This window comes from Nannobrachium achirus, assembly GCF_963921795.1.
Source record: "Nannobrachium achirus genome assembly, chromosome: 21".
NCBI lineage: Eukaryota > Metazoa > Chordata > Actinopteri > Myctophiformes > Myctophidae > Nannobrachium > Nannobrachium achirus.
The window spans coordinates 57,863,053-57,891,011 of record NC_137828.1 but is presented as its reverse complement, the minus strand read 5'-3'; the positions used below and the strand labels follow the sequence as shown (position 1 = coordinate 57,891,011).

The 27,959-nt window shown below is 42.4% G+C and overlaps 1 protein-coding gene across 1 annotated transcript; it reads right to left on the bottom strand.

Annotated features, from left to right (window-relative positions):
- Positions 1–48: 48 nt before the first annotated feature.
- riok3 (RIO kinase 3 (yeast)) lies at positions 49–27,959 on the bottom strand. Its single transcript, XM_080751988.1, has 13 exons — positions 27,723–27,959; positions 24,397–24,509; positions 24,028–24,173; positions 23,358–23,465; positions 22,690–22,799; positions 21,662–21,805; positions 20,815–20,942; positions 18,518–18,700; positions 13,281–13,440; positions 12,322–12,402; positions 10,170–10,259; positions 9,543–9,656; positions 49–2,738 (listed from the first exon to the last, which is right to left on the bottom strand). Exons 1-13 carry the CDS (start codon positions 27,756–27,758, stop codon positions 2,622–2,624), a joined length of 1,530 nt encoding a protein of 509 aa, XP_080608114.1. The 5' UTR covers positions 27,759–27,959; the 3' UTR covers positions 49–2,621.

The following is a 27,959-nucleotide window of genomic DNA, read 5'->3' as shown; positions in this document are numbered from 1 at the left end:
TCAATGATCATTTATTTCCACATGGGCCTCTCTCACACACATCCACAGCTGAAATAACTTGATTCTATTAATAATAGCCAAACATTAATATCACATAATTAACCTTGGAGGCTTCCAACCCAAAAGTAAAAGAGCTGGTTTCATTAACTGCTTACTAGTGTTTGCCTTAAAAGGATCCCTGGGTAATACGACAAATATGCCTTAATACATTATAATTGTCCTCTATAACTGCAATCTAAAATTAAAAACACCTTAAATATTTTATTTCTTCAAGAAATAGCTAATATTTCACTCAATAGGGGAAGTGCCCGTCGCAAGTTGATGTCATAAAACCATGTGTGGTCTATCCCTATGGAATTTATGGCATGCATGGGCAAAAGAAATACACTTTTTTAAATATTGATTTGATGCTCATATTAACCATAGGAAGTATTATGTTTGTTTTTATTTTCACATGCTTGCCATAAATTCCATAGGTTTTATGACATCATCAACTTGCGACAGGCATTTCCCCTATTTAGTGAAATATTAGCTATTTCTGGAAGAAATAAAATATTTAAGGTGTTTTTAATTTTACATTGTAGTTATAGAGGACAATTATAATATATTAAGGCATATTTGTCGTATTGGCCAGGGATCCCTTTAACAAGCTGTTGGATTTAGAAATTCAATCACCCACATACATTTTCAACCCTTTTCAAATCAGGGTCCATTTATTATCCATTGGGCATTTGAGCCCACGGACCACCATTTGATGAGGTTTAGCCTCTCAGCCCCAAAACTTTGAATACTTTGTTATCTTTTGATATGATTGTGTCCACAATTCTATGCCGTTTTGATGTGGTAGCATAGGACTGGAATATGGTCAATCAAAAATAAAAGTTCTTCTACATCCTATAATTTAGAGCCCGACCAAAGCCATATTTCTTGACCGATGCCGATGTTTGCCGATGGAGTACTAGACCACCGATTGCCGATGTTTAACCGATGTTTTGTAATAATATAAAATAATAATAAATAGCCTAAATTTCAAAAACCTCTTACCTTCAAAACTTTTTTCCCTTTTTTTTTAGGGGTTTCCAGGTGGTCCCCAGCAAAATGATGGAGATTTGGTAACCAAATGGACCCTTTATAACATACATGGGCAACTGGCTGCCCAGGGGCCACTTGCGGCCCTCACCTTCACTTAATGCGGCCCGCTGGTTAATAACAGAATACTGATATATTATTGATTTCAGCTGTTACAATTCCAAACATGACCTGCTTTAATTCCGTCAGTCTATATTAGTAGCTTAATGACTAGTATAGAAGTATTAAAATGTATTTTCTTTTTATGTCCAATGTATTTGTATTTAGGTTTAGGTTTTTAAGAAAAAAGAAAATAAAATAAATGAAAAGAAAAACACCATTACTGCAGCAAACGTAATCAACAAACTATACTATTGAAACGGATCAAACATAGGCCATATTGTCAAATAACATAAGATATAGCCAGATCAGCTAGTGCTTGTCAGGGTGGGGGATCCCCAGTTCAAAATGTTGGGAGGTTGCGGCCTGAAAAGGTTGAGAACCACTGTTTAGACCAGGGGTCTTCGACAGGGGGTCCAGGACCCCTCGGGGGTCCTCAGAGTTACTACAGGGGGTCCTCCAAATCTTCGTGCGATAGAAACCTTTTTTCTCCACTTGAACCCTAACGTCCATGTTCGGAGAACTTTAGCCAAAAATAGCAGATCTACAAGCTCACAACGCCTCGCGCTGCGCGGCATTGTGAGCTTGTAGATCGGCTATTTTCAGCAAAGAGCTCTGGTGTAGAGGGGAAAAAGAGCAGACTAAGTACAGAATGAAAGGTCAAGTTTTGACGTTTCAAGTGGTTAAATATCCGAAAACACACATTAACATGAATCCAAAATACACTGATTATTGTGCTGTCAAGTTTATGAAACTACTGTATATGGAATCTATGAAGGATGTGGGGGTCCCCGCTTTATCTCTCTCTCAACTAAGGGGTCCTTGGCCTGAAAACGTTCACACCTTCACAATATGACAAATAAATATCAATCATCAGAGTTAAAATGTATATTCCTCTTTTTATTTTGTGATGAATCCGTGAATGTCAAATCCGTTCACCCCGTGTGTTTCGCAAGGATTCTCCCTGCATAAGTGTGACAGGGCTCAGGCGGTCCTGTCTAGGGATGGGATATGAAAATGTCCTATCAAGATTATTGTGAGCAAAGAATTTGCGATTTACGACATCGCGATAATCAAAATATCCATTATCCTGGGGGCGGAACATTGGGACGCGTTGTGAGCTTGTAGATCTGCATTTTTTTGGCAAAGAGATTTGGTAGAGAGTAAAAAAAAAGACTGTATCAAGTACAAACTATATATTAAAAGCACCTTTTACCAATTATAGAGGGTTTGAGTGGTACCGGCAAATAAAAGGTGAATTGATCCCAGTGCATGACGGAGGACGATATCACGATAAATTAAATCTCCACGACATGATTATCGTGTTTTTTTATCACGATAAAAGATAATGTCGCTTATCGTCCCATCCCTACAGGTGGTCCTGACGTCAGGATTCTCTTTTTCTCTCTTCCAACTTGGCCGACTGCCGGTGTTTAGTCGCCGCCGTGGCAGTCTAGTGGAGGGCCGTCCTCGCTGTCATAGTCGTTGTGGAAGGTTTTCTTTCCTTTCCTCTGGACGTGATCTTCATTACGCTTCTCTAGAGCTACGATCTGAGAGAGAGAGAGAGAGAGAGAGAGAGAGAGAGAGAGAGAGAGAGAGAGAGAGAGAGAAGAGAGACTTTAGTTGCGTTTCCATAAAGCTTATTCGAGTTAGGAAGCGAATTATCACTAATTCGCAAAAAGACAAAGCGAATTTAGCCTGTTTCCATTAAACTGATGAAATGCGATTCTTGGGAGACCCTGGGTCCGTCTGACCGACCTGCTGTAAATGACTTCCCGCGGGCTTGCACACCGTGCACAGAGCTGGGATCGGGCTGATTTTTTCAAACCGAATCCGAGACGTGAGCACTGCACGTCTGGCTGCAGCGTCGCGGATGCAAGCTGCTGTGATCTTGTAGATTGGCCACTTTTGGCACGCAACACGGTGTGATGACGAAGGGTTAGCCAGGACTTACTTGGGTGATGTGACGGACAAGCTTCACACACAGTGCACACAACGCACCGTGCAAGGTACAGTAATTGGGAACACGGCGCTAAAAAGTTGGTAGCTCCCTTCAGCCAAATCGATATGATGCAAATTCAATGCATTTTTATTCAAAACTTATCGCTTAGTGTTTCCATTCACTAATGCGCATTATGTTTTTTCGATGAAGACTCAAAATCCACCTCCTCCAAGCGCATAAATGTTTTTGCGGATAATGAAAGTTTATTCGAATTTTGAAGTGTTTCCATAAAAGATTTATGCGCAAAAGCGCATAAATCGGATTTAATTTAAGCGCCTTAATGGGGATTAAACGGTTTTTATGGAAACGCCACTAGTATTGTTGTAACATTTAGCAGAGGTGTTCTAGAGCTGTATATTATGTTAATTTCAGCTACTCTTGCAACTCCACCATTCTTGGACGGTCATCACCGCAGACACACCTACAGTATGTCCCATGCAAACATCCTGTGTGACTGGTCAGAAATATAGCATTAGCTTGTATCTCTGGCACCATATGATGTAGGGGTGTAACGATACATTTTAACAGTAATACGATACGCATCAGGTTAACAATGCGATACATGGACAATATTGTTTCATTCATGGCGATACGATTTGATTCAATGATTTAAAATCGATATAGTAACTATTTAGTAAAGAAATTAAATCTGTGTAAAATGTGTAAAAAATCGATTATTATGGAAGTAAACACAGTGATTATCTAGCAAATACATTATATTTCAACACATTGACAAACCCACATTGACATGAACACAGAGATTACACACATTTATCGATAGACCAAGAGTAGCTTTATGGAATGTCTTTATAATTTCCCTCTTAAAATTGCTAAATAAAAGGCACAAGTACTTAGTTTCCATAGAATACATTTTTTGCATTACAAAACGATTCAATACTGATTACCGCATTTTAAACGATACAAAGCCAAAACGGTACAATATTTTGCTTTTGCAAACGATATAGTAGATTGTTGCAAATTAAAATTGATTTTTCGATTCAGTTACTATATCGTTACACCCCTAGTATGATGGATTCCAGTATGGTCTTTTGTCATCGGCCACGGGTAAGAAAAGCGCGTGGCAGGGAACCCTCAAAGTCCAAGTTTAATGAAAGCTGTCAATGACTTAAAAAAAAAAAAGAAATCTATATCATTTTGGCCTTCATTATGCAGTACACACTGGCCCTCATTTATCAACGTGGTGCAGATCAAAATTTGGGCGTACACCGAAATTTAGGGAAGTCTCGACATTTACCATTACAACGTGACTTTGACGTTGGTCTAGGGTAGGATGAAATCTCACGTCAGGTTCTGAGGTGGTGTAGGATTGATCTTACACCTCTTATTTCATTGTAGACATGCGGGGCAGCAATATGTCTAACTAGTTGACTCTAGGGGTGTCTTCAAAAATTCGACGAATCGACGCGTCGTTTTAAGCCCCCGGAATCGACGCCAATTGTTTGAGTCGAGCCGTCAAAAATATATTATTTTTTTATCACACCGGTGCGGTATGAGAGCGCTGGACTGTCATGTTCTTCCTATTTAGTCCATACTTCCTACTGCTTGCAACTAGACTTAAGAATAAAACCAGTTCACGTGACTTGAAAGTTGCCTTGATCATATAACAAGGTGCTCTTATTTTGAAGTTAACCGCTTTGAAAGGAAATGCGTCGACTTGTTGTTATTCTACTTGTTAACTCTCCTACTGCCAGATTATTTATTTATTTATTGGGTCTGGCGCCATCAAAAAGCGGCTTACCTTGGCGACGTTATAGTAGATAGACAGACAGACATTTATTTATTTATTTTTATTTTTTTTGGTTGTGCAATAGTGCACTTTGGTCTGCCAGGCAGCAGAGGGCGGCGTCATGCGAGAATGAATGTGAATTTGCCTGTTGTGTTGAAGAAGAAGAAGACCAGTCACTGGCCATAGAGCCTTACAGCCGGAGGAAATCAACAAGGAAGTGAATTGTTCTCCGTTGATCTAACGCATAATGGATTTTTTACACCATCACCGCGGAAAATGTGTTTACAGTAGACGGCCGCGCGACCCCTCATCAGCTTACAGTCATCAGACGAACGAACCGAACGAGCGCCGTATTGGCATCGAGGTTCTGTAAAAAATGGGGCGAACGTTAACGTTCAAAGCGTGGGAAGAGTTAAGGCTGACCAAGAAGCAGCAGCGCGATGCGCTTTCACTTTCACTCACTGCCGCTGCGCTGACTCGCTGAGTGTAGCTCTGCGGTGGTGGTCTAAGGCAGAGGACTGCGGTGGAGTAGAGGACTTCTTAAAAAGTTTTAGATTATGACAATTTGCTTGCATTGTGATGCAGCCGTGTGTCGCTCTGCATCGACGCAGTGATGTTACATTATTGTTACCTTTAGCCTACCTGAAGGAACAGGGCTAAATCGTTAGCATGCTAGCGCTTAGCCCTGTTCCTTTAGCCTTGGAGAGGCATACGATCATTACAACCAGGCAGTTTTCAAAGCAGAGAATCCACCAATCATAGTGGTTTACAACAGCTGTTGTACCGGTACTCTATCAATGCGTCGCGGTCGCGCCTCCTCTCCAGTCATTAAAGCACAACTTTTTTTTTTTTTTTTTTTTTCTTCTTTTTTTACACATAAACGATTCGTCGACGCGTCGGATTAACCCCCGCGACTCGAATCGATTTGATAAATCCTGAGTCGAAGACAGCCCTAGTTGACTCATGTATCCACTCCAAAATGTATATTCAACACACTAATAAATAATCCCTGTGAAAACATAACATTTTATAAAAGCTTACAGCCGGCTCTCACTATCATAGACATGCACGCAGGGGCGGGCATTTGCTCTACGCAGACTACGCAACTGCGTAGAGCCCCTAGGTAGAGGGGGCCCCCTGCTGGGCTCATTATTCTGAGCATTTAGGAAAAACAAGTAAGTCTCTAGCCCATTCCTGTCAAAAGTTATGATTTTTTTAAAGAATTGACCAACTGCTCACTGGAGTCAATAGATTTCACACAGAGACCAGCTGGCGACAATTGAGTTGATTGATTGGAATGTTAAGTGATCAGCTCTCTCTCTTGTCTCTCTATGAATTCCCTGTACATACGTGCAATATCCAAACTGTACTCAAAGATTACACATATTAGGCTTGAAAATTAATGATGTTAAGAAAATAAATTATTTTATCTATATTTTGAAATATAATAATTAAAAAGAAATTGTAAAAATATAAATTTTAAAGTATTATTATTCACTGATATTCCCTTATTGTTATTAAAATAATTATTGTCCTGCATCAAATATGTCCCAATAGGCCTACTCTATATACCTTTGATTACCTTACTTACCTTACTGTACTCTTCTTAAATTAATCAAATAGATCCAAAATGATTGTGGTTAGGTATTTAACACATATGGTGCCAACCCCGAGTTTCCCGAGTTTGTTGCGACCGTAAGGTCGCAGTTTAGTATCAAAACCTCCACCGGCCGTCCGTCGGTCGGTCGGTCGGTCACACGTCACACGTCACACCTTTGCCCTGCTCATATCTGGGCTTGTTTGTGTATTGTATGACATCACGCCACATCATCGGCTGAGGACTGTGTGATGTCATCATATCTCCATATATGGAGACATAAGTTGCTCATGCCCAAATATGGGCTGGTGAGGTCAGACTTAGTGTGATGCGTAGGTTATCTCCATATATGGAGATTCAACTTCAATGAGTAACCATGGCAAATCACACCGTACACAAATGACCCTTATATAAGACCGGCATTATCTACCGACAGCTGCTATAAGCCAACCCTGGCGATAAGGTCTGAGTCGAAGAAATGCTTCTTTCCTGGTATAAGACCGGCATTGTCTGTCGTACATTTCGGTCAATTCCAGTGGGGATGCCATTGAAAAGTTAATCTAGTTGTACAAAGTAATCAAAGAATGGGTTGACTGGTAGGCTGGTTGACTGCTTTATCTGTGGAGAGTGTATGTCACTGAGAGTCCTTTTATAGCGATTGAAATCATGATGAGGTCACGATGAGTCATCTATGCCCAAATATAGATTTCTTGTATTGGTACTAGTGCTGTGCCAACCCCGAGTTTCCCGAGTTTGGGCCGTTTTTGAAAAAAAAAAAAAAAAAAAAAAAAAAATTAAAAATTTTTTTTTGGACCTCCAGAAATGTATTAGGCATGATCGCGATCGCGAAATTGCATGTTTAACCCCCATACCAACCCATTCTTTCAAACATGGCAGCCATGTTTGTTTACATCTGAAGAAAACATAATGGCTGATAAATCATGAATGCCTGAACGGATTTCCAAGCAGATTTTTTTGTTTGAAAGCTGTGAACAGCATCTACACACGTGGTGCATCATCTAGGCATGGGCGTGCACTTTTTACACACTTGCACAATTACATGGAAGTCTATGGTAACCATGGCAACGCGAGACATTGAAGAGAAAAAATCATTGCAACATAAGTGTTAAAACCAACCATAATGACAACAAATAGGCTTCCTCTGCCTTCCTCTCTTCATTGTCTTGTCAAGTTCATTGTCTTGTCATGCTAAATCATCACTTTTTCAGAATAGGTATTGAGTTGGAGGGTGGCATTTTTAATTCCTGCGCTTCGCGCTGCTGCGCGCACACATACTGTTTTTCGCGCATACCTATTTTTCACGCACGCTCATGGGGGGGCCTCTTTTACTACCTTTGTGGGGAGCCCCCAGTTTATAAAAACCGCCCCTGCATGCACGCCGATTTTATTTCCAAGTTACAATGACAAGCAATTAAAATCTAGCGATATGGAAGCAATTTCTACTGTTAAGTGCTTTAACAGTCTAAATCTTAAAGGTGATACACCATGAAATTTCACTTTTCCTATTTTAAAACCTTTTTTTGGGGTCCCACTAGCACCTTCTATCCTCACAAAGTCCCATTTCTGACCGTTGTATCTTTCTCTGGTTTTGAGAAGGCGAAGGTTAAAAGTATCCCACGGGTTCTCAAAACAGGCTATCCAGATTTGCTGCCGATTGTGACGTCATCTGCCGATTGTGACGTCATCATCAAAAAAATATATATATATATATATTTATTTATTTTCAAAAAGATTTTTTTCAAAAAGATTTTTTTTTGGGGGGGGGGGGGGGGGGGGGGGGGGGGGGGGCGAGTGGCGCAGTTCAGGCCAAAGGTGGTACTGCAGCTGAAATGCTCTGAGAGCCATTCAAAAAAGAGAGAGGCTCTCTATTCAGGAGTGGTAATTTAGCCTCAAACCTTTTGAAAAACGTTTTTGGGACATAAACAATATGACATAAATACTTTTTTGCATGGTGTATCACCTTTAAGATTGCAGATCTGGCTCAGAACAAGCACATATACGAACGCATGCCAGAGCAGTGATTTTATACATTTTCGTGGACCGGGAGCCTCCAATTTATAGTGACGTGAGTCCTTTTAAATATGGATAAATCCCGAAGGTCCAAACCTGGCTGTGCCCAGCCCAGCGCACGCACGCTGACGATATTTGGGGGTCCACGGCCTACCGGGGAGAAGACCAGCCCGTGCGGGAACGGTACATGATTGCTAGTTTAAGCACTCAAACGCGCATTGCGCGTGAGTTCATGGCCATGGGATGCTTGTAACCAAATGAACGCGCTCTGTCTGCGCACGCCACGGCACGTATAGTCTATGGTTTAAATTAATATTCAAAAGTATTCATGGCAGTGACTTGTGTCATTCATGTCGGCTGCAGTGCTATAGCCTCGTCAAAGATTGTACCGTTGGTTAATCCCACATTCACATCCACATTCACACGTTTCAAGAATAATTAAGGGCGTGTTATTTAAATTTCAGCCTGCGCAATTATCAACGCTGGGATCAAATGTACGCCAGGTGTGTCTGTTTAGGACGTGTTCGTAAATGCCACGCAAACGTTGCCCTACGCAAAATTTGGTGAAAAAAATAGACAGTTTTTTACACTTCATTGATAAATGAGGGCGAGTATGTCTACAGTCATGTCATCAACATGGCATTGTCCCATTTAGCGCCACCATCAGGCTGATTTTTACATGCGACCTGGCGGTTGCTTATCTCCCGATTTAGGGAGTCTTACTTGTTGTAGTGGTTCTAAGTGTGGTCCACTCTGGGTTACTTGAGGTGGTTACAAATGGACCCTTACAGGTCTGTAACTCAGAGATTTATTTGGTTCCACTTGGTTCCGCTCAGAGTTATGGTGGTCCTTGAAATTAAAACGTTTGAGAACCACTTTGTATTTTAATTGTATAGTATGTGTGTGTGTGTGTGTGTGTGTGTGTGTGTGTGTGTGTGTGTGTGTGTGTGTGTGTGTGCGTGTGCGCGTGCACATACCTGGGACATGAACTCGGCCTCATCGTCAGCAGTGATGGTGAGGTTCAATCCTGTTACCGAGTTGAACAGCTCGTACACGCTCATCGCCTCCGTCACGCCTTGCTTCTGGAAGAACTACTCACACACACGCACACGCGCACACACACACACACACACACAACCTTATAATATAGTGTATAATTTAAACGTTATAAATAAAGCTTCTAAATCCAGACCCAGCTTTTCCCATATCATGCGTTGGGTCAAAACGGCCTGCTTTATATGGACCATAACGTACACACGGACCATCGCGGTTGTATTTTTTCTTCTCCGCGTGAAATTAATCAGAACCCTCACAATGGCACCACGTACACGGAGCCGCCGAAAATCAGGTAAATACAATGGGGAAAAAGCCTTGGCAGCTAATCTACATTAGTTATGGCAAAACTATGGCAGTCAAAGTGTTAATATTAGTAATATTATTGTGCCTTTTGTGTTTTGTAATAAAGATCATTGTAATTTCAATCCAAGTCAGTGTTCTGCTATTGGTTACCCAAACAAACAATAAGCATGTGGTTACCGTGGTTACAAAAACAAACAATAAGCATGTGGCTACCGTGGTTACAAAAACAATAAGCATGTGGTTACCGTGGAGACGTTGTGGCAATCTCTGAAGAGAAACTCCAGACCATGAGGATGCTTCGGTTCTACCGACTGACTGACATCTATCACAAACACCTGTAGGAAACACACACCACATTAACACGTCACAATAACACACACACCACACAAACACCAGTAAGACTCCCTAATCGGGAGATAAGCGACTGTCAGGTCGCATGTATACGTCTGCAAAAAGCAACCTCATGGTGGCGCTAGAAGAGGGCCATGTGAGAAATCAGGGGCGAAGGTTGTGGTTTGCCAGCCAAGGAGTGTGTGTGCAAAGTTTGGCATGGATAGTGCCAAAAGTGTGACGTGGCGTGACGTGACGGACAGACTGGCGGAGGGACTAACAGACAGCCGGTGGAGGTGGACGGTCGCAACAATGGGCCTCGGTTCACTAAGCTGTTTGCGCCCCTATTTTTGAACGTAAAGGAATTTACGCAACTTCCCACGTTAGTAGTCTGATTCATTCACGTTTTTCAGTCGCTCAGTTTTGCAGGGCGGTCCGCTGTTTCTCAAGTCTTCCCCGAGGCTGACTTACCAAACTTGCTTTCTTCTTCATGCAAAATCTACTAAAATAGTGCCAAACCTCAAATTAAATATGTATGTGCTTATACAATATTCTTTCGTTGTTGTTTTATTAACCTGTTATTTGGTGGTGGGATTAAACGTGGTAAACTTCTAACACGTGCCATGATAGTTGGTCACTTACTCTTATAACCGTTAAATCGTGGTGAGTCGTGCTGCATTATATCATGTAGATCTGAGAAAATATCTCCTAGTTACTTTATTTACAACCAAGTTGAAGAATAGGGCCCATTGCTATCACACCTGGCTACACAATAAAACAAACAATACACCATCATTGTCACCATCATTGGCAGAGATTGACGAGAATCATTAATTAGGCAACTAGGCCACTGATGTAGATTGACGAGAATAGGCTATTTTTGTTATAAAACAACTCAAAATACATTATTTTTGCCGGTTTTATAAAACAGGTGTTTCATTCGAAACACTTGCTTGCCTCCAGCGGCAGATCATGTGACCGAACGTGAACGCGGAAGTGCACGGTCCATTCTGGGTCTGCCTTGTGATTTTGGTTAGAATGCATTATACATACAAACACACTTTTCTCCTCACTCGTAAGTTGGATTTTCAATCGGAAAAAAGATCTGAGCAGCTGGTGGCAACCCGGTTCCACATGCATGCGTGGAGCGCCAGACGCGAAAGTAGGTATTTGCTCATTTTGTTAGCATGGTTGTATGAGTCTAACAATGGTGGAATTTAGCGTCACCCAGGGTACTGAAAAGAATGGACAGAACGGATAGATGTGTAGACAGCGTTTTCTTGTGGTCGTAAAAAAACACTGAAATGGGCTGGCATTGAAAAAGTTAATGCCATCCCAGATGAAACTCCGCTGTACCTCTCTGCTGCTACCGAGGAAACCGAAGATTTAATATGCTTTAATCGTTATGTAACAATTAAAAGTATGATCGCTGTTTATCGCCGATCCAGACTGGATCGGCCCCTCGAAGAACTGTTTCCGTCCTTATTTCCACGCGCACATGCCTACGCGGGACCATATCGCAGCTTCCATTCACTTCCATGTAAACATGGAGCAGTACTGCTCGGCGACAGAAAGGACTTTTTTCGCTGGGATTTTTTTATTTGAAAGCTGATTGGGTCTACACACGCCTGGTACATGATCCGTGCACAGATCGTGCGCATTTTGTGCACGTGCCCACGTTAAAAGGTAAGGAAGACCTGGCAGTTCATAAGTTCAGCGATGTTTTAAATCGCAGTAAATGAGTTAATGATTTGGAACATATGACTAGAAAGCACATTCTGTTTGGCTTGTAGATTCATAAAGAAAAGTTACACAGGTCAGTTATGGCAATATAACCTAGAAATATCTAAGAATTCACTTTCATTTAATAACGTTATACTTGGGGAATAATAGTTGAAATAGCTGAACTACAAGCTCATAACGTGTTGCGATGCGGGTTATGATCTTGTAGATTAATAACACACACAGACGCGCGCGAGCACACGCACACACGCACGCACGCACGCACGCACGCACGCACGCACGCACGCACGCACGCACGCACACACACACGCACGTACAACATACCTTGCCATCGTGCCAGAGCAAGTTATATTCACTGAGGTCAGCATGGACTAGGTTACACTGCTGATAGAGAGTCTGCATCATCTATAGAGAGACAGACAGACAGCAGAGTTATTCACAATTAATTGTCAGGTACAATGTCATGATCGTGATAGCCGACCGGCATGTGTACAGGGTAGTGTATGGCAGTGGTTCCTGACCCACAGGTTGAGAAACCCTAAATTATTTTGGGGGGTCCCCAGATGATTAACTTAATGTGCAACATTGTTTTCTCACTCAACAGTAAAAATCACACCCGTGTGAACTGAGCGGTGGTTCCCCCCCCCCCCCCCCCTGTGTGTGTGTGTGTGTGTGTGTGTGTGTGTGTGTGTGTGTGTGTGTGTGTGTGTGTGTGTGTGTGTGTGTGTGTGTGTGTGTGTGTGTGTGTGTGTGTGTGTGTGTGTGTGGGGGGGGCCTGGCCTGAACAACAGCGCCCCTCCCTTAACATGTGTGGTCAGAAAAGGTACTACACCACAAGCTTGAGGCTACATACAGACCCACATACAAACAAACAAACAAACATACCTACACACACGGCCACGCTATGGAGACGGTGTGACCACCGCTCAAAAAAAAAACAACAACATAAAGTTTAAGTGTACAGAAGGTTTATGCACATTTCTGAACTTACAATTTAAGGACGTTTTAATACCTCTAAAATGACAAATTAAACCTTGACCAAATTGTCAAATATTAGAGGCAGAAATTGTGAAAATAGCAGATCTACATGCTCACAACGCCTCGCAACACGAGGCATTGTGAGCATGTAGATCTGCTATTTTCACAATAGAACCGTGATATACAAAATGTAATGCCTCAACTCTTAGTTGAGTTAAAATATGATACTCTTGGGGGTCGCGGACTGAAAAGGTTGAGAACCACTGGGTTAATGGGTCAACCGTGGCTGATGGTAGGTGTCTTACATGTAGGACTTGGTGGTAGGCCGTCTTCATGTCCTCGTGCCCCAGCATGGCGTCTTTCAGCTTGGGAGCAGGGCGGTGGTCCTTACCGATGAAGGACATCACCAGGATGTGCTTCCTTAACAACACCACCTCCGGACACAAGATACCCGCCTTCTTCATTCTGAAAATGTGTAGGAGCAGTGTCCAAAAATGTGTTTGAAAAAATCAGCCTGATGGTGGCGCTATATGGGACAGATCCATATTGATGACATGAGTGTAGACATACTGTGTAGCGATTTGCGTGATTTTAGGGCAAAATCTGTAGGAGTAGTGTCCAAAAATGTGTTTTAAAGAATCGGCCTGAAGGTGGCGCTAAATGGGACATATCCGTGTTAATGAGATGAGTGTAGACATGCTGTGTACCGATTTGCGTGATTTTAGGGCAAAAATTGTAGGAGCAGTGTCCAAAAATGTGTTTTGCAAGAATCGGCCTCATGGTGGCGCTAGAAGAGGGCCATGTGAGAATTGATGGAGGGTGGAGGTTGTGGTTTGGCAAACAAGTAGTGTGTGTGCAAAATTTGGCATGGATCGGGGCAACGGTTGCGGAGATACGAGCAGGGCAAAAGTGTGACGTGTGACGTGTGACTGACTGACGGACTGACGGACGGACGGACTGACGGACGGACGGCCGGTGGAGGTTTTGATAGTAAATGTGACCTGACGGTCGCAATAAAGGAAAGAAATACCCCCAAAAATCTGCTTTAAGTAGCATATGAGGGGTCAAACTAGGGTTATTTAATGATTCTGAATCCATTGCAAGCATTTGTTTAGCATGAAAAACATTCCTTGGCCTAAAACCAGACGCACAAAACTATGGTTTAGTGATTCATAGGGGACATTTTTAGCCCAAGGAATGTTTTTCATGCAAAACAAAGAATAATAATTAAAAACCCCTAGTTTGACCCCTCACATGCTACTTAACTCTTATTGTGCCTATCCCGAACTAGGCCTGTCCTCTAAAAATCGACGAATCGACGCGTCGTTTTAAGCCCCCGGAATCGACGCCAATTGTTTGAGTCGAGCCGTCAAAAATATATAATTTTTTTTATCACACCAGTATACTGTGGTGCGGTATGAGAGCGCTGGACTGTGACTGTCATGTAATTCTTATTGAGTCCATACTTCCTACTACTAGACTTAAAAATAAAATCAGTTCACGTGACTTGAAAGTTGCCTTGATCATATAACAGGGAGCTCTTATTTTGAAGTTAACCGCTTGGAAAGGAAATGCGTCGACGAGTTGTTATTCTACTTGAGAGCTGGCCAAAGAAGCAGCAGAGCCAGCGCGATGCGCTTTCACTTTCACTGCCGTGGGTGTGTGGTGGTTGGACTCAGGCTGAGGAATAGCGACGGGCGAACTGTTTTCTTTTTATTATCTCGCACCAGATCGGCAACATAGCTCTTTTGATACAGCAGCGGTGCTCTGAGAAAATACAACTTGTGGAAATAATACACGACATGCTGTCAAAGAGATGCATTATTCTCTCCTCCGTTGTTCTACTCTGCTCCACAATTCACAATTACACACGGCAAATTACGCACGGCTGGACGCAATCTTATCGTCATTAATGTCCAGTGTCCACCGCTATCATGTCTCAATATGCACGGTAGTTCATGGATCTAATTCACTTTAAAGGCTTAAAACATATTGCTGTTTTATTGTATTACGTTGACGTGGTTTAAAAGCTTAAAGCACCACTTTTTTTTTCTTTTTTTTTTCTTTTTTTTACATAAACGATTCGTCGACGCGTCGGATTAACCCCCGCGACTCGAATCGACTTGATAAATCCTGCGTCGAGGACAGCCCTATCCCGAACTAGTTCGGGATAGTTTTGGCCTTATTAACGTTCGGGGTGCCGATCCTGAACTAGTTCGGCTTTTTATAAAAATTAAAAAAAACATCCAGAGGCCTTACCGAAGCACCGGGCTAAATTTTCGAGCCGGGCCGCCGGCCGTCATCTGTTTACACGGCCCGCGAGAGCGTCACGCCGCCGATATTTGCCATCCACTCCAATGCAATCCAGGATCTTTAGAGCTCATTTTCTCTGTTCCATGCATATCCATGAGGTGTGCAAGGTTTAATCACTAACTTCAAGCTAACTTCATCCTGTTCCTGTTCATGCACAAAGGAAAGTGTTCAGGCGCGTCATGGCTGCGCACGGCTTGTGCATATACAGCGTATGTCTATGGTGGATTCTATGGCCATTGGGCGCCCTCTAGTGGTGATTCTGGGCACTGAAAGGGTTAAAACTCATTCATAGCCAAGCCCGAGTTTCCCGTGTTATTTCAGTACCCCCAGACTGCCACGGCCCGAGTTTCCCGAGTTTTCCAGGTAAAAAAAAATCAAACCTTGGTTCGAAGTGGAGCCGTGAATTTGAGCAGTTCCAGATCTATGTTTTTGATTCTATGTGTTCTAGATCTATGAATTATATGTGTTCTAGAACTATAAATGCTATGTTTTCTAGATCTATACATTTTGTGGTCTAGTTAGAGCTGTCAGTCGATTAAAATATTTTATCAGATTAATCGCATGATCGTTCTTAGTTAATCGCGCGATTGATCGCAAATTAATCGCATATTTCGTATCTGTTCTAAATCTACCTTAAACAGATATTTCTACTCATATCAACATGGGAGTAGACAAATACTTGCTTTATGCAAATGCAGCATATTTACTATTTTTGAAATAATAACAAATACTGTCCATAATAGGCCTAACAAACATATAACACAAAGAGCTTGTAGATCGGCTATTTTTGGTGAAGAGAGTTGGCGTATGGAAAAATAACTCAAGTACAGTGCAACTCAGGGGTGTTCTGTGACGCTAGAGTGCCACCCATAGGATGGAGTTCTGAACTGAACAGAACGCAGATAAACTAGCTGTTATGTTATGATGTTAACTATGTTGTTTGCTATGTGGGTTCGCTGGCCGTTTTTGCATGCATTTGGTGGTCAGACTGGTCACTGTTAGCGTGTTGGTGCGGGGGTCTGCACTGTATAAAGGACGTAGGCTACTATGTGCTCGTGTACAAGTTGGAGCGCTGATGTTCTTGGGAGGGTGTGTCATGGGGCTCGCGCTGTCTACAGATGTGCCGTTTCAACACTTCGGCATTTGCTGCGCGCGACGCCGTCAGCGCTTATATTGTAGTTTTGATTGTGGTTGTCTGCTACAAAAATCTCTGCCGTTTTGTCTGTCTCATACATAGAGTTATGGGGTCTCATTCTACTAGCCCTGTTGCTAGCAGCATCTCACACGTACTGACTGTCAGAATCGCACACAGAGGCTGCACTTACTGCGTGTGTGTGTGTGTGTGTGTGTGTGTGTGTGTGTGTGCAATCGGTGTGTGCGCGTTAAAGTCGCGCATGCGTAGATCCTGTTCGAACTGGACGAAACAACCTTTTCCCACTAGACGGGACAAAAGCTGAAAGCTGTGCACAGGGAGCCATGTTGCACACGGCTCCAAAAATGTTTTTACAAAAATGCCTAAAATGTATTAGGCATGATCACAATCGCGAAATTGCATGTTTAGCCCCATAACAAACAAATCTTTCAAAATGGCAGCCATCTTTGTTTACATTTGAAGACTTTGAAGGCTTCTATCTCATGAATGCCTGAACGGATTTCCAAGCGGATTGTTTTGTTTGAAAGCTGTGAAAAAGTACTACACATATGGTGCATGATCTAGGAATGGGCGTGCACTAAAAATTGATCCGTGCACTAGAAATTTAGGAACGTGGCAGTGAGGAACTTGGGGGCCATTTTGAAAAGGCAATGAATGAGTTAAAGCAGATTTTTTGGAGGTATTTTTTTCCTTTTATAGTATAGTGTATAGTAAGTGAATGGGACAAACTTTTACCCCCTATAAATAAAATTGCTCAATGCTGACAGACGGTCAGCAGGTGGTTTCATGAATGTATATATATAGACAACATTTTAGGACAATAAAAAAATATATATACCAAGCCGGACTACTACGTTTCTGTCAGTGGTGGTGCTCAAACTTTCCCAGAGACCCCCAGAAGCAAAATTTGAGTTACACATGTAAAAATACATACAGTATATTCAAAGATTTGCATACATTTTCACGACTTTCCAAGAATAGCAATCTGCTATTTTTGAGCGGTGGTCACAGCGCTCCTATACGTGGCCGTGTGTGTGGGTCTCCGTCCGTCCGTCCGTGTCTGTCTGTATGTAGCCTAAACTTCGGCGCGTAACTAGTGCCGCACCATTTACGCCACTCGCGCAATATATACATCAAAATGTGCGGCTCGGCCGGGAATGGTGTTCTATTACCTTTCGTTCCGATCTGCCTTACCATGCCGACGTAATCGGCAAAAAACGACGCTTAATTGTCCCCATTGACTTATAATGGGACAATGTAAGAAATCACTTTCAAGTATTTTTCTCTCGTAAACCATAGGAGCTACAGTTTCAAACCTCGGAGAGGAGATTCATAATGATTTTAAGAATGAATCCAAAAATAATTACATCACTCGGCCTCATGGTGGCACTATAACGGCCCACTTTGCGTTTTGCCCCGTAACTCTTGAACCGTAGATCGGAAAATTTAAATTATTTTTTCCCTGGATTCCTTGGGTCAAGACGCATCTCCCCATATACGCCTCGCCCATTTGCGCCAGGATAGATTTTCCGCCATCTTGAATTTTCTCCAAAACACACTTTTTGCTCCTTTTCCTACATATTTTCTTCAAATGTCACAAAAATCGGTACACATGATCTATGAGGTGGGTAAACCACCGCTCAGTTCACACGGGTGTGATTTTTCAAGTATAACATAATTCCAGGTCAAAATATTTAGTCCAGGGCTCTAGTTTCCTTTCTTTGATTAAATTGTTTTATCCAATGTTATTCCATGATTTTGTAACCCATTTTTCAACTGGTGTCAATTATCTAATGTAATCCATTTTTCCTTCTATGCATGAGGAGTCCAAGCCGCTTCTTTTCACCTGACAGGGGAGAGTTTCCCCAGTTGGACGTAGCGTGTGGAAGGAACACGTTATTCCAACCAGTTCCTTTCCCCTCCATCAGGCTGGCCAGGGGGAGGCAGTATAGAGACCAGGATTACTGCATGTTTTTGTGAGGGTATCTACCCTCGGAGACACGGGGAGAACATGCAAACTCCACACAGAAAGGCCCGGGGGGGGGCTCTCGTTTCCACTGTGGTCCTCGTACTGACCTGGCGAGGTTGTGCATCTCCTTCTCGGCCCACAGCCTGATGACCTTCCTGGGGTTGAGCTTGCTGAAGCGCTCCCTGAAGCGGTAGTCGTCTTTGATGTACTTGTCTCTGTTCTTGAACTCGTTGAGGGTGGTTTTGAACACCTTCAGCACCACCTCTTCCGGAACACTCTGCTCCTCCATGCTGGGAGAGAGGGAGGCAGGGACATGCAGAGAATGTTAGAGAGGCAGGGGCTGAAATTTCTAAAACGGGCCTTTTGGAGAAATCGAAAATAGCAGACCATAGTTTAGGACGGCGATTTCACAAGTAGCGTTTTTAAATGTTCCATTTCTGCAATTTATTTCCCTAATCCTAAAGCCGAAAATAGCTGATCTACAAGCTTGCACATCTGCTATTTTCTGTGCACAACAGCTCGCCCGCCACTAAGTATAAATCAGGCTTAATTAACCCCTGAACCGCTAAACCCAACTGTGAAATGCTTATTACAAACCCTCATTCCAACCTGAAACTTTTCGGAATTGTAAGCCTATCAAGTCTTTATCTATCCATAAAACATCGCATGCACAAACGTATACAAGTATTCACGGTTAACCACATTCAATCTATATTGAAAAGTATGTTCGGCATCTCATAGGCAAAAATTGCAGAGCTAGTAGATTCGCTATTTCCAGCACGCAAAACCATCGGATGATGGAATATAAAATAGGGCTGAAATGGTTCAAACTGGTACACTATCCTACACATAACAAATTGTTCTCATTAATGCAAATCCATCTCATTCTATCAAACACTATTCTATACAAATACTATAAACTGATAATGTGAATCCAATGTATATCATATCTTCTTGGTTGGTGGACTTTGCTGCTCTCTGGTGGCCATTTCTGGTCACTGTCAGCCTTTTAGTGGTATATTAACACCTTGACGTCCGAAATAGAATGGTGGTTGGTAGATTAGCCGTGACATTTCTATTATTGTATTGTGATCTGAGACATAATATTATGTTTATAAACATGACCCCGCAGCCCCTCCATCTTGAACAGCGCCGCTGTTTTTTCTTTTTTTTTTTCCCCAGGCCAGTAACTCACCATGATTTTCTCGATTTCCGTTGGGATAGAATGGGGGTTTTGGCCGATCGTCGATGTCCCCGTGCGTTTCGCGTGCGCGATCCTTTCACGTAAATGTCCCCGCAAATAGTCCATGTGTGACTGAAGAACAGAACTGAAAAGTTTCGCTAGCATAGCCCCAAGCATGGCTGCTGTAGGAGCTCGAGTGTGCAGACAGCAAACGGATGGCTGGGAGTAGCCTTGGAGAAGGAGAGGCGCTGACGTCACCTCTGCTTCATGCACGGTCTGCATGAGCTATCAGTGCACGAGTGGTGACTAGGGAAGGTTAGACGATCGCCGATTTTCGGATCAAAAGCTTTTATTCCGGTTTTAAAGACAAAGTCCGGGAATGTACGGCGTGGCTGAGAGTCCCTGGGGGGATGTGCGATATAGTACGGTTTTAACATTAAGGGGCTCCCCGTGGCTTAGAAGGTGTTAAGACTCCTCAATTTTGGATTGAATTCCAGTATTTGTAGACGCAATTATATGTTTACAAACATTGAGAACCTGCAGGTGTCAATTCCCAACAGATCGCCAAACCCGTTGTTTTGGTTATGTTTTGTGTGTTGCCTGTCACAATATCAGTGAGATGAGTTCATCTCCCGGCTTATATTTGGAAAGAAAATATGAATAAATCTGAACATTTTATGACCTCCGTTCAACAAATGTGTGTGTTACACACAGCAACTCAACTGCACATGGAGGCAGGCAAAAGAAAAACCCTCTCCTACTTTGGCATTTCAGACTCAAATTGTTAACTCTTTTAGGAGTTTTAAGAAGCTTACCACTGAAGCCCTTTCCAGTGGCTGCTCCTGTTTCAAGGGGCGGCATAGCTGAATGGTTAGGGAGCCTGCCTGGGGAACCAGAGCCCCTGGTTGTCCCAGGTTCCATTCCATAGCTGAATGGTTAGGGAGCCCGCCTGGGGAACCAGATCCCCTGGTTGTCCCTGGTTCGATTCCAGGCCAGGGTAGCAATGTTGATGCGTGTCCCTGAGCAAGACTTTTAACCCCTAATTGCTCACACGCTCCTTGTGGGCAGCGAATCAGCTGGGTTGGGTTGAAATTATTAATACTGAATTTCCCCCTCGGGAGAAAGTAGGTAACTATTCAATTGACGGGTAGCCCCTCTTCATTTTAATGCTCTTAGACTAATTTGCATGTGTGTGCGTGCATGTGTGTGCGTGCGCCTCACCTCCCTCCGTTAGCGTGGAAAACGACAGATTCTTTTCCAGTGCTGATGCATCCGTTGATGTGTTCCAGAACCCCGTTGTTTACCATCTTAAACATCAGGAGACGAGTACGAGAGTCTACCGCTTGTTCCTGGAGATACGAGGGAGACACACACAGAGAAAGAGACAGAGAGAAGGACACAGGGACACACGCACACAGAAAGAGAGATGGAGATAAGGAGACAGAGAGAGACAGAAATAGACAAATGGTTTAGCGTTGTTGACTGAGATTTGTATGTGTGTTAGGGGTGGGCGATATGGTGATAATTATCGTTGAGACCATACAATGTTTCCACGATACGCCTTTTCAGAGGTATTGTATATATCGTGATACAGTTGAGAGAGCCTTGTAAAAAATCCTGTTAAATCGTTAATACAGAGATCCTAACCCTAACCCTTGATTGCAGGATTCAATTTAAACCTGCATTTTCGTCTAAATCAGTAGTTCTCAAACTTTAAAATGTCAAGGTCTCCCCTTAACTCTGACAGTACACAAATGAAACCAAATGGACCCTTAAGGGTCCATTTGGTTTCATTTGTATACTGTCAGAGTTACATACTTGTAAAGTTGAATTTAGAACTCCCAAAAGGATCCCAGAGAGTCTAGTTTTTTTTTTAAATAAAATCAACGGGAAAAGAATCGTGATAAAATAGTGTATCATGATACAGCTTGGGAAAATATTGTGATATTGTATTTTTCCATATCGCCCATCCCCAATGTGTGTGCGTGCCGTGCATGCATGTGAATGTATGTGTGAATTGTGCCGTGTGTGTGTGTGTGTGTGTGTGTGTGTGTGTGCTCGTGCTCACAGCAGTAGAGTGCTCTTTCTTCTCGTGCAGCCGGGCGCTGCGTCTCTGCTCGCTGTAACAGTGCTGTTTCAGAGAGTTGTACACCTGGTTGGACAGCTTCAGATCCATGACCAACCCGTCACCTACATGCACACCTGGAGCAAACTGCAGAGAGAGAGAGAGAGAGAGAGAGAGAGAGAGAGAGAGAGAGAGAGAGAGAGAGAGAGAGAGAGAGAGAGAGGGGTGGGGGTAAAAGATTGCCATATGTTTAACCCATTTAGGCCCAAGTCCGAAAAAAGCCTTAAAAACCTAGGGCCGATTTGAAAATTACCTCTAAAACCCAAGGTTTTTTTTTTTCTGGCAAACTGGCAAATTGGCTGGTTTCTGATTAGACCAGTGTCTAAATCAGGGGTTCCCAAACTTTTTTGTCTCAGGGCACCCCATGAATATGTTTTTAATCCGAGGCACCCCTAAATTATAATTTTCACTTCCAGCACCTTATATTTATAGCATATCTCTGTTGTCGGGTGGAAACCTTGTATGTCCAAAACTGTTCATTTTGAATTTATCATCTATAAAATGTACTAATGCGAGGCGTTGTGTGCTTGTAGATCGGCTGTTTTCACTAGTTTTGTGCGACAGTCTTGTACTGTATGATGAAGCAGGGCTTTGCTTTACCCAAAGACATACACATTTGAAACTTGGAGATACGAGGTTTCTGCCCAACAGTGACGATATTTTAGGCGAGGCGTTGTGTGCTTGTAGATCTGCTGTTTTCACTAGTTTAGTATATTTTATAGATGATAAATACAAAATGAACAGTTTTGGACATACAAGGTTTCCACCCGACAACAGCGATGTGCTATAAATATAAGGTGCTGGGAGTGAAAATTATAATGTAGGGGTGCCTTGGATTAAAACAATACTCATGGGGTGCCCTGAGACAAAAAAGTTTGGGAACCCCTGACATAGATAGATAGATAGACAGACAGACAGACAGACAGACAGACAGACAGACAGACAGACAGACAGACAGACAGTCATCTTACGTTGTCCATGCGGGCAGCGTTTTTGCGTCCACACACAACCTCGTCATGTTTGGTTGTGATGTTCTTTCCTTTTCCAATGAAACCCTTCTTGGACGTCACCTGAGGCTTGTCTGCAACCCAAGCAATCATGTTTTACATTATTATCTGTTTTACCCTTTTTAAGTTAATGCAGAGATTTAACTTAAAAAAATCTATATAAGATTTAACAGAGGACTCAAATGATGGTTAAGAAAAAAAACATTTTTTCTTTTTTTTTTTGTTCCTAAAATGTTTTTTGGACCTAAAAAAATGTATTAGGCATGATCGTGATCGCGAAATTGCATGTTTAACCCCCATACCAACCCCATCTTTCAAACATGGCAGCCATGTTTGTTTACGTAATGTAAAAACATAATGGCTTCTATCTCATGAATGCCTGAACGGATTTCCAAGCGGATTTCTTTTGTTTGAAAACTGTGAACAGCGTGCTATGAATTACATGGAAGTCTATGGAGACCATGGCATTTTGGACCTTCAAAGAGTTTTAATTGATTGCAACGAATGTGTAGTTAAGCTGAAATCAACAGTGCTCACATGAATATTTTGTGTGTGAACATTGTTTTTTTGGGGGGTAGTTTTAAACAGACACGTTGTGCAAGGCAAGCAGGAGTCGGGTAAGGGAATGGTACCTGGTTTGTAGGGGTCGTATCGGGTGTCCTGCCAGTCCACCTCGTCCTCCGAGCTCTCACTGTCCTCGTACGGATGGACCTTCAGGTAGTTCTCAAAGGAGATGGACACTGTGCACGCACGTGCGCACACACACACACACACACACACACACACACACACACACACACACACACACACACACACACACACACACACACACACACACAGTTACCTTAACCCATTAGACCTGAGGCTGATTCTACAAATGTCTTCTAAATCCTAACAGCTTTCTGGAGAAAAAATAATAATACACTTCCATCGCTGAGCTGCGTCTACTACTGTTTACATGGAAGCTAACGCGTATCCGGTCGGGCGGGATACGGAAACCCGATCAAGCCGGATACGGAAATGCGACCGGAAGCACTTTTCCGAGGGTGATTAGAGCCCGACCCACGATTATACTTTTAAATGTTTTATAGCGATTAAAGCATATTAAAGTCTCTGGATTATCGGGCCTGGCGGAGAGAAACATAGGGATTTTCTCGGGACAATCGGGAGGCGGTAAATGAGTTAATGAAGGGTGCTCCACTGCCGACGTCAACGTCGGACACTCAAATTCGCCCCGGTTCATTTTTTGATGCCATCCGACGCCGGCACGACAGTATCTTTTCGGTGGAGCCCTGGCCTTACCCTTGCTGTCTCCATTGAACTTCTTCTCCTCCAGGCGCAGCTGGGTGTCGAACTCGTGGTCGAACTGCATCTGCAGCATCTTGGCCAGCACAAGGTCACTGTCCGTCTCTGGCTCTGGAATGCACGACAACACATCTACACTGGACCTGGGGAGGGGAGGGGAGGCATAAAGTAGTTAAGACCATGTTTATTAAGGTAAGATCAAATGTTAAAGTTCGGGGGAAATGGATGAGAATCCCATGGAGAACATGTTGCTTCTGGTGCCAGAACAGCGCAACTAGCGGCCAATCATAGGAACTTTTAGTTCCGTGTTGCTTTATTTTAAATCGGGACAACTACACCCCTGATACAAACACACACAGGTCTTACTCGGACAGTTGGTCCAGGTCGTAGTTCTCATCGTCCAGTTGTTTGGCGAGCTCTTCACTCATCACATCAGACAGAGAGCAGCTGGGGGTCTGTGCCGGACGCCCCCATGGGCTCTAACACACACACACACACACACACACACACACACACACACACACACACACACACACACACACACACACACACACACACACACACACACACACACACACACACACACACACACACACACACCTCTTATCCAGGGTGACTTACAATAAGCAAGGTAAACACAAACACATAGGGCTGTCACAATTATTACATAATCGTCAATCGCAATTATTTGAGGTAATCGCAATTATTTTGCATTATCTTCATACTCGTTTCCATGTTGAGAAATGTTAATATGGTTAAAAACACTTTCAAAAAGTAGTAGAAATAGCAGATCTACAAGCTCACAACGCATCGATGAGACGTGTTGTGACCTTGTAGGCTATTTCCACTATTAATTATAAAATTGTCAAATATGTCAGTAATTTCTTTGTATATTTAAGTTATGTGTCATGATTGCCATGTGCAACTTCAAAGCCAAACAGAAATGTAATTGTCAACGACAAATACACAATTAAATCGTTAATCGCAATTATTTGAGTGACAATTAATTGTCATGTAAAATGTCATAATCGTGACAGCCCTATAAAAACACACATAGAGTACATTAAAAGCAGAGGGGGAGAGTGTGTAGTGCCTCAGTAAACTGTAGGATCACAGGTAAACCTAGAACCAAGCATCAGTCTAAACCAGTGGTGGGCAACTTTGATGTTGGAGAGGGCCACTATATTTCCACACTCACTCCAGAGGGCCACAATGCATATTGTTACTGTCAAGCAAAAACCTCTTGTCTCCAGTAAGAGTAGTAAAAATAGCCGATCTACAAGCTCAGAGCTTGTAGATCAGCTATTTGTACTTCTTTTGAACTGGAATGCTGAATTATCTTTTGTTATTTTTGGATTCGAATCCTGAATTGTAACATTTTGATTTAAAGTTGTACCATGTAACTTTTTTTATAAAACAAATCTTAAAATTGTCCTAACTGTTAAATCGCTAAAGTTTTAGAACACCCACTCCGTTATTTTCAGCTTCTGAAGCCTTCTCTTTATATGTTTTCTTCTTAGCAGTGACAGGGGCGGGATTTCGCGCCAAAATGACGTAATCTGCATCATCTGTATACGTTGTGTATACGTTGCCCAATCACATCGCCGATCATGCACACATGGTACACTACCGGCCAATCACAGCTTATCTGCTCTGGTCTCCAGGAAGCGCCTCCGCTTGGCTACAGTGTTTACCATGGTGAAGGATTTTAACCTCTTAATCCACAAATCCTGGCCAGAAAATTACGTTCTACCATGCGTTCTACCCCTCCACGGATTACTATCGGTCGCAGTGGTTTGCTGGCGCCGCTCCGGTGGTCCGCGGCGGTGGTCCGCGACGACTCCGGCCGAAAAAAGCAATACCGCTACTGACCACTAGTTGAGCAACTTACACAGTATAGCTTTAATTTCAAATACATTTAGTTATAGCTACTTATTTTAACTTGTGCTTAAAGGGGAAGACCACCCATTTTCAATATTGAACTATGTCATTAATATACCTTAGAGGAGTTGTGTGGAAAATCTGGAAATACAAAAAAAGTTCCCCCTCTTCTGTGTTGCCTAGAACTGGAGGATTGATTTTGGGGTTTGTATTGCAAATCACAACTTGATGACATCACACATTGTACTTTACAATACAAACCCAAAAATCAATCCTCCAGTTCTAGGCAACACAGAAGAGGGGGAACTTTTTTTTATTCCCATAGTTCAATATTGAAAATGGGTGGTCTTCCCCTTTAACTTAAATATAAACACATTGGAGATAAATAATAATAATGTTAATACTACTATACTAGTCATTAATACATAAAAAATACTAACATTGTAATACTAATATACTAGTTATTCAACTACTAATATAGACTCAAGTAATTAAAGCGGGTCATGTTTGCATGTTTGGAATTGTAACAGCTGAATCCGATAATAACCTGTGGACCGCATTAAGTGAAGGCACTGGGGCCGCATGTGGCCCCCGGGCCGCCAGTTGCCCATGTATGGTCTAAACAATACACTATCAAAATGACATGTAGTATAGGATACCAGGTAAACGATGAACCTAGCATCCGTCTAAATAGCAAGCAATCTAAGGGGCTACGGGCCGAGATGCACGCACAGCACACGCACGTAACCGCACTCACCCACACTCACCCACACATATGACTGTCAATAATAGTTGTGATACACCATAACATTAAATTACAGTTACAAAAGCTGGTGTCATAATGGCTCCACCTAGGGGTGAGTCATGTGTTGTCATATTTAGGAATAAAATATCACCATGTAATGTAATAGTTAAACCTCTATTATTCTGATACAGATACAAGCGAAACGTTCATTGTTTTGTTTTTAAGTTGTTATTATTATTATAGAGTGCTTGTTCAGTAGCTCTATAGTGTGATATTAATCATTGCTATAGAGTTCTGTTCAGTAACAGTGTTAAACAGCTCTTTAGTAAACAGAACATGCTTTTCAGATCTGGATAAACATTCTGATGGAATCATGGTGGAATGAACAACAACATGAATCATACAGATAATTACACGTATTCACGCACATGATTTCACAGTGAAAATACTCAGTATTAAAAGGTATCCCATTACAACTCTGAGAGTGTACAAATGGAACCAAGTCAACCAAATGAAGGTCTGTAACAGTCAGTGTACAGATGGAACCAAATGGACCCTTAGGTCTGCAACTCTGACTGAGTCAGTGTACACATTAATCGAACCAAACACACTCAGGGTTAAATTTAGACACTGAGGATTTGGACAGTGTGTGCCTGAGATCTCTGATCAATATTAAGCCAATATCTAACAGGACTTCATATGGGAATGCCCATATATGGAGGAAGACAGCCCATATCTTTGTGGCTGGTTCAGACAGGGATCTCCATGTATGGGCATAATGTACCATATACAGTACATGGATCTCCATATATGGTTATTACCAAACACTCTCAGGGTTAAATAGACACTGAGGATTTGGACAGTGTGTGCTGCTGTCCATTGGGGACATGTCTGGACATGTCCAGAGTCCAGACATGGCCGTGCCTCTACTGTGACCATCTACTGCTGTGTAATCAGAATACATGTAGGTCTACTCCTACTCTAAACGTTAGTGTATTTAACGGGACATTACTCTAAACGTTGTTAACGTGACACTCTAAACGTTGTGAATGTAAAATGTACTCACCCGGGGTACGTCGCTACTGACTTCCACTGGTTCCATGATTATTTGTTGGTTTGTTTGTTAGTGTGAGAAAAAAACACGCTAATACGTTACTTAATATAAACTGTTTGCTATGCAACAGGCCTGTACAACAACAACTTGCTATAACTAAAACGTGTAAGGTTTAAATGGTGTTTAAATAGAGGTAGACACGGATAAATGGTGGCAAAACAACACCAAGCTAAGGCTAAATGCTAGCTA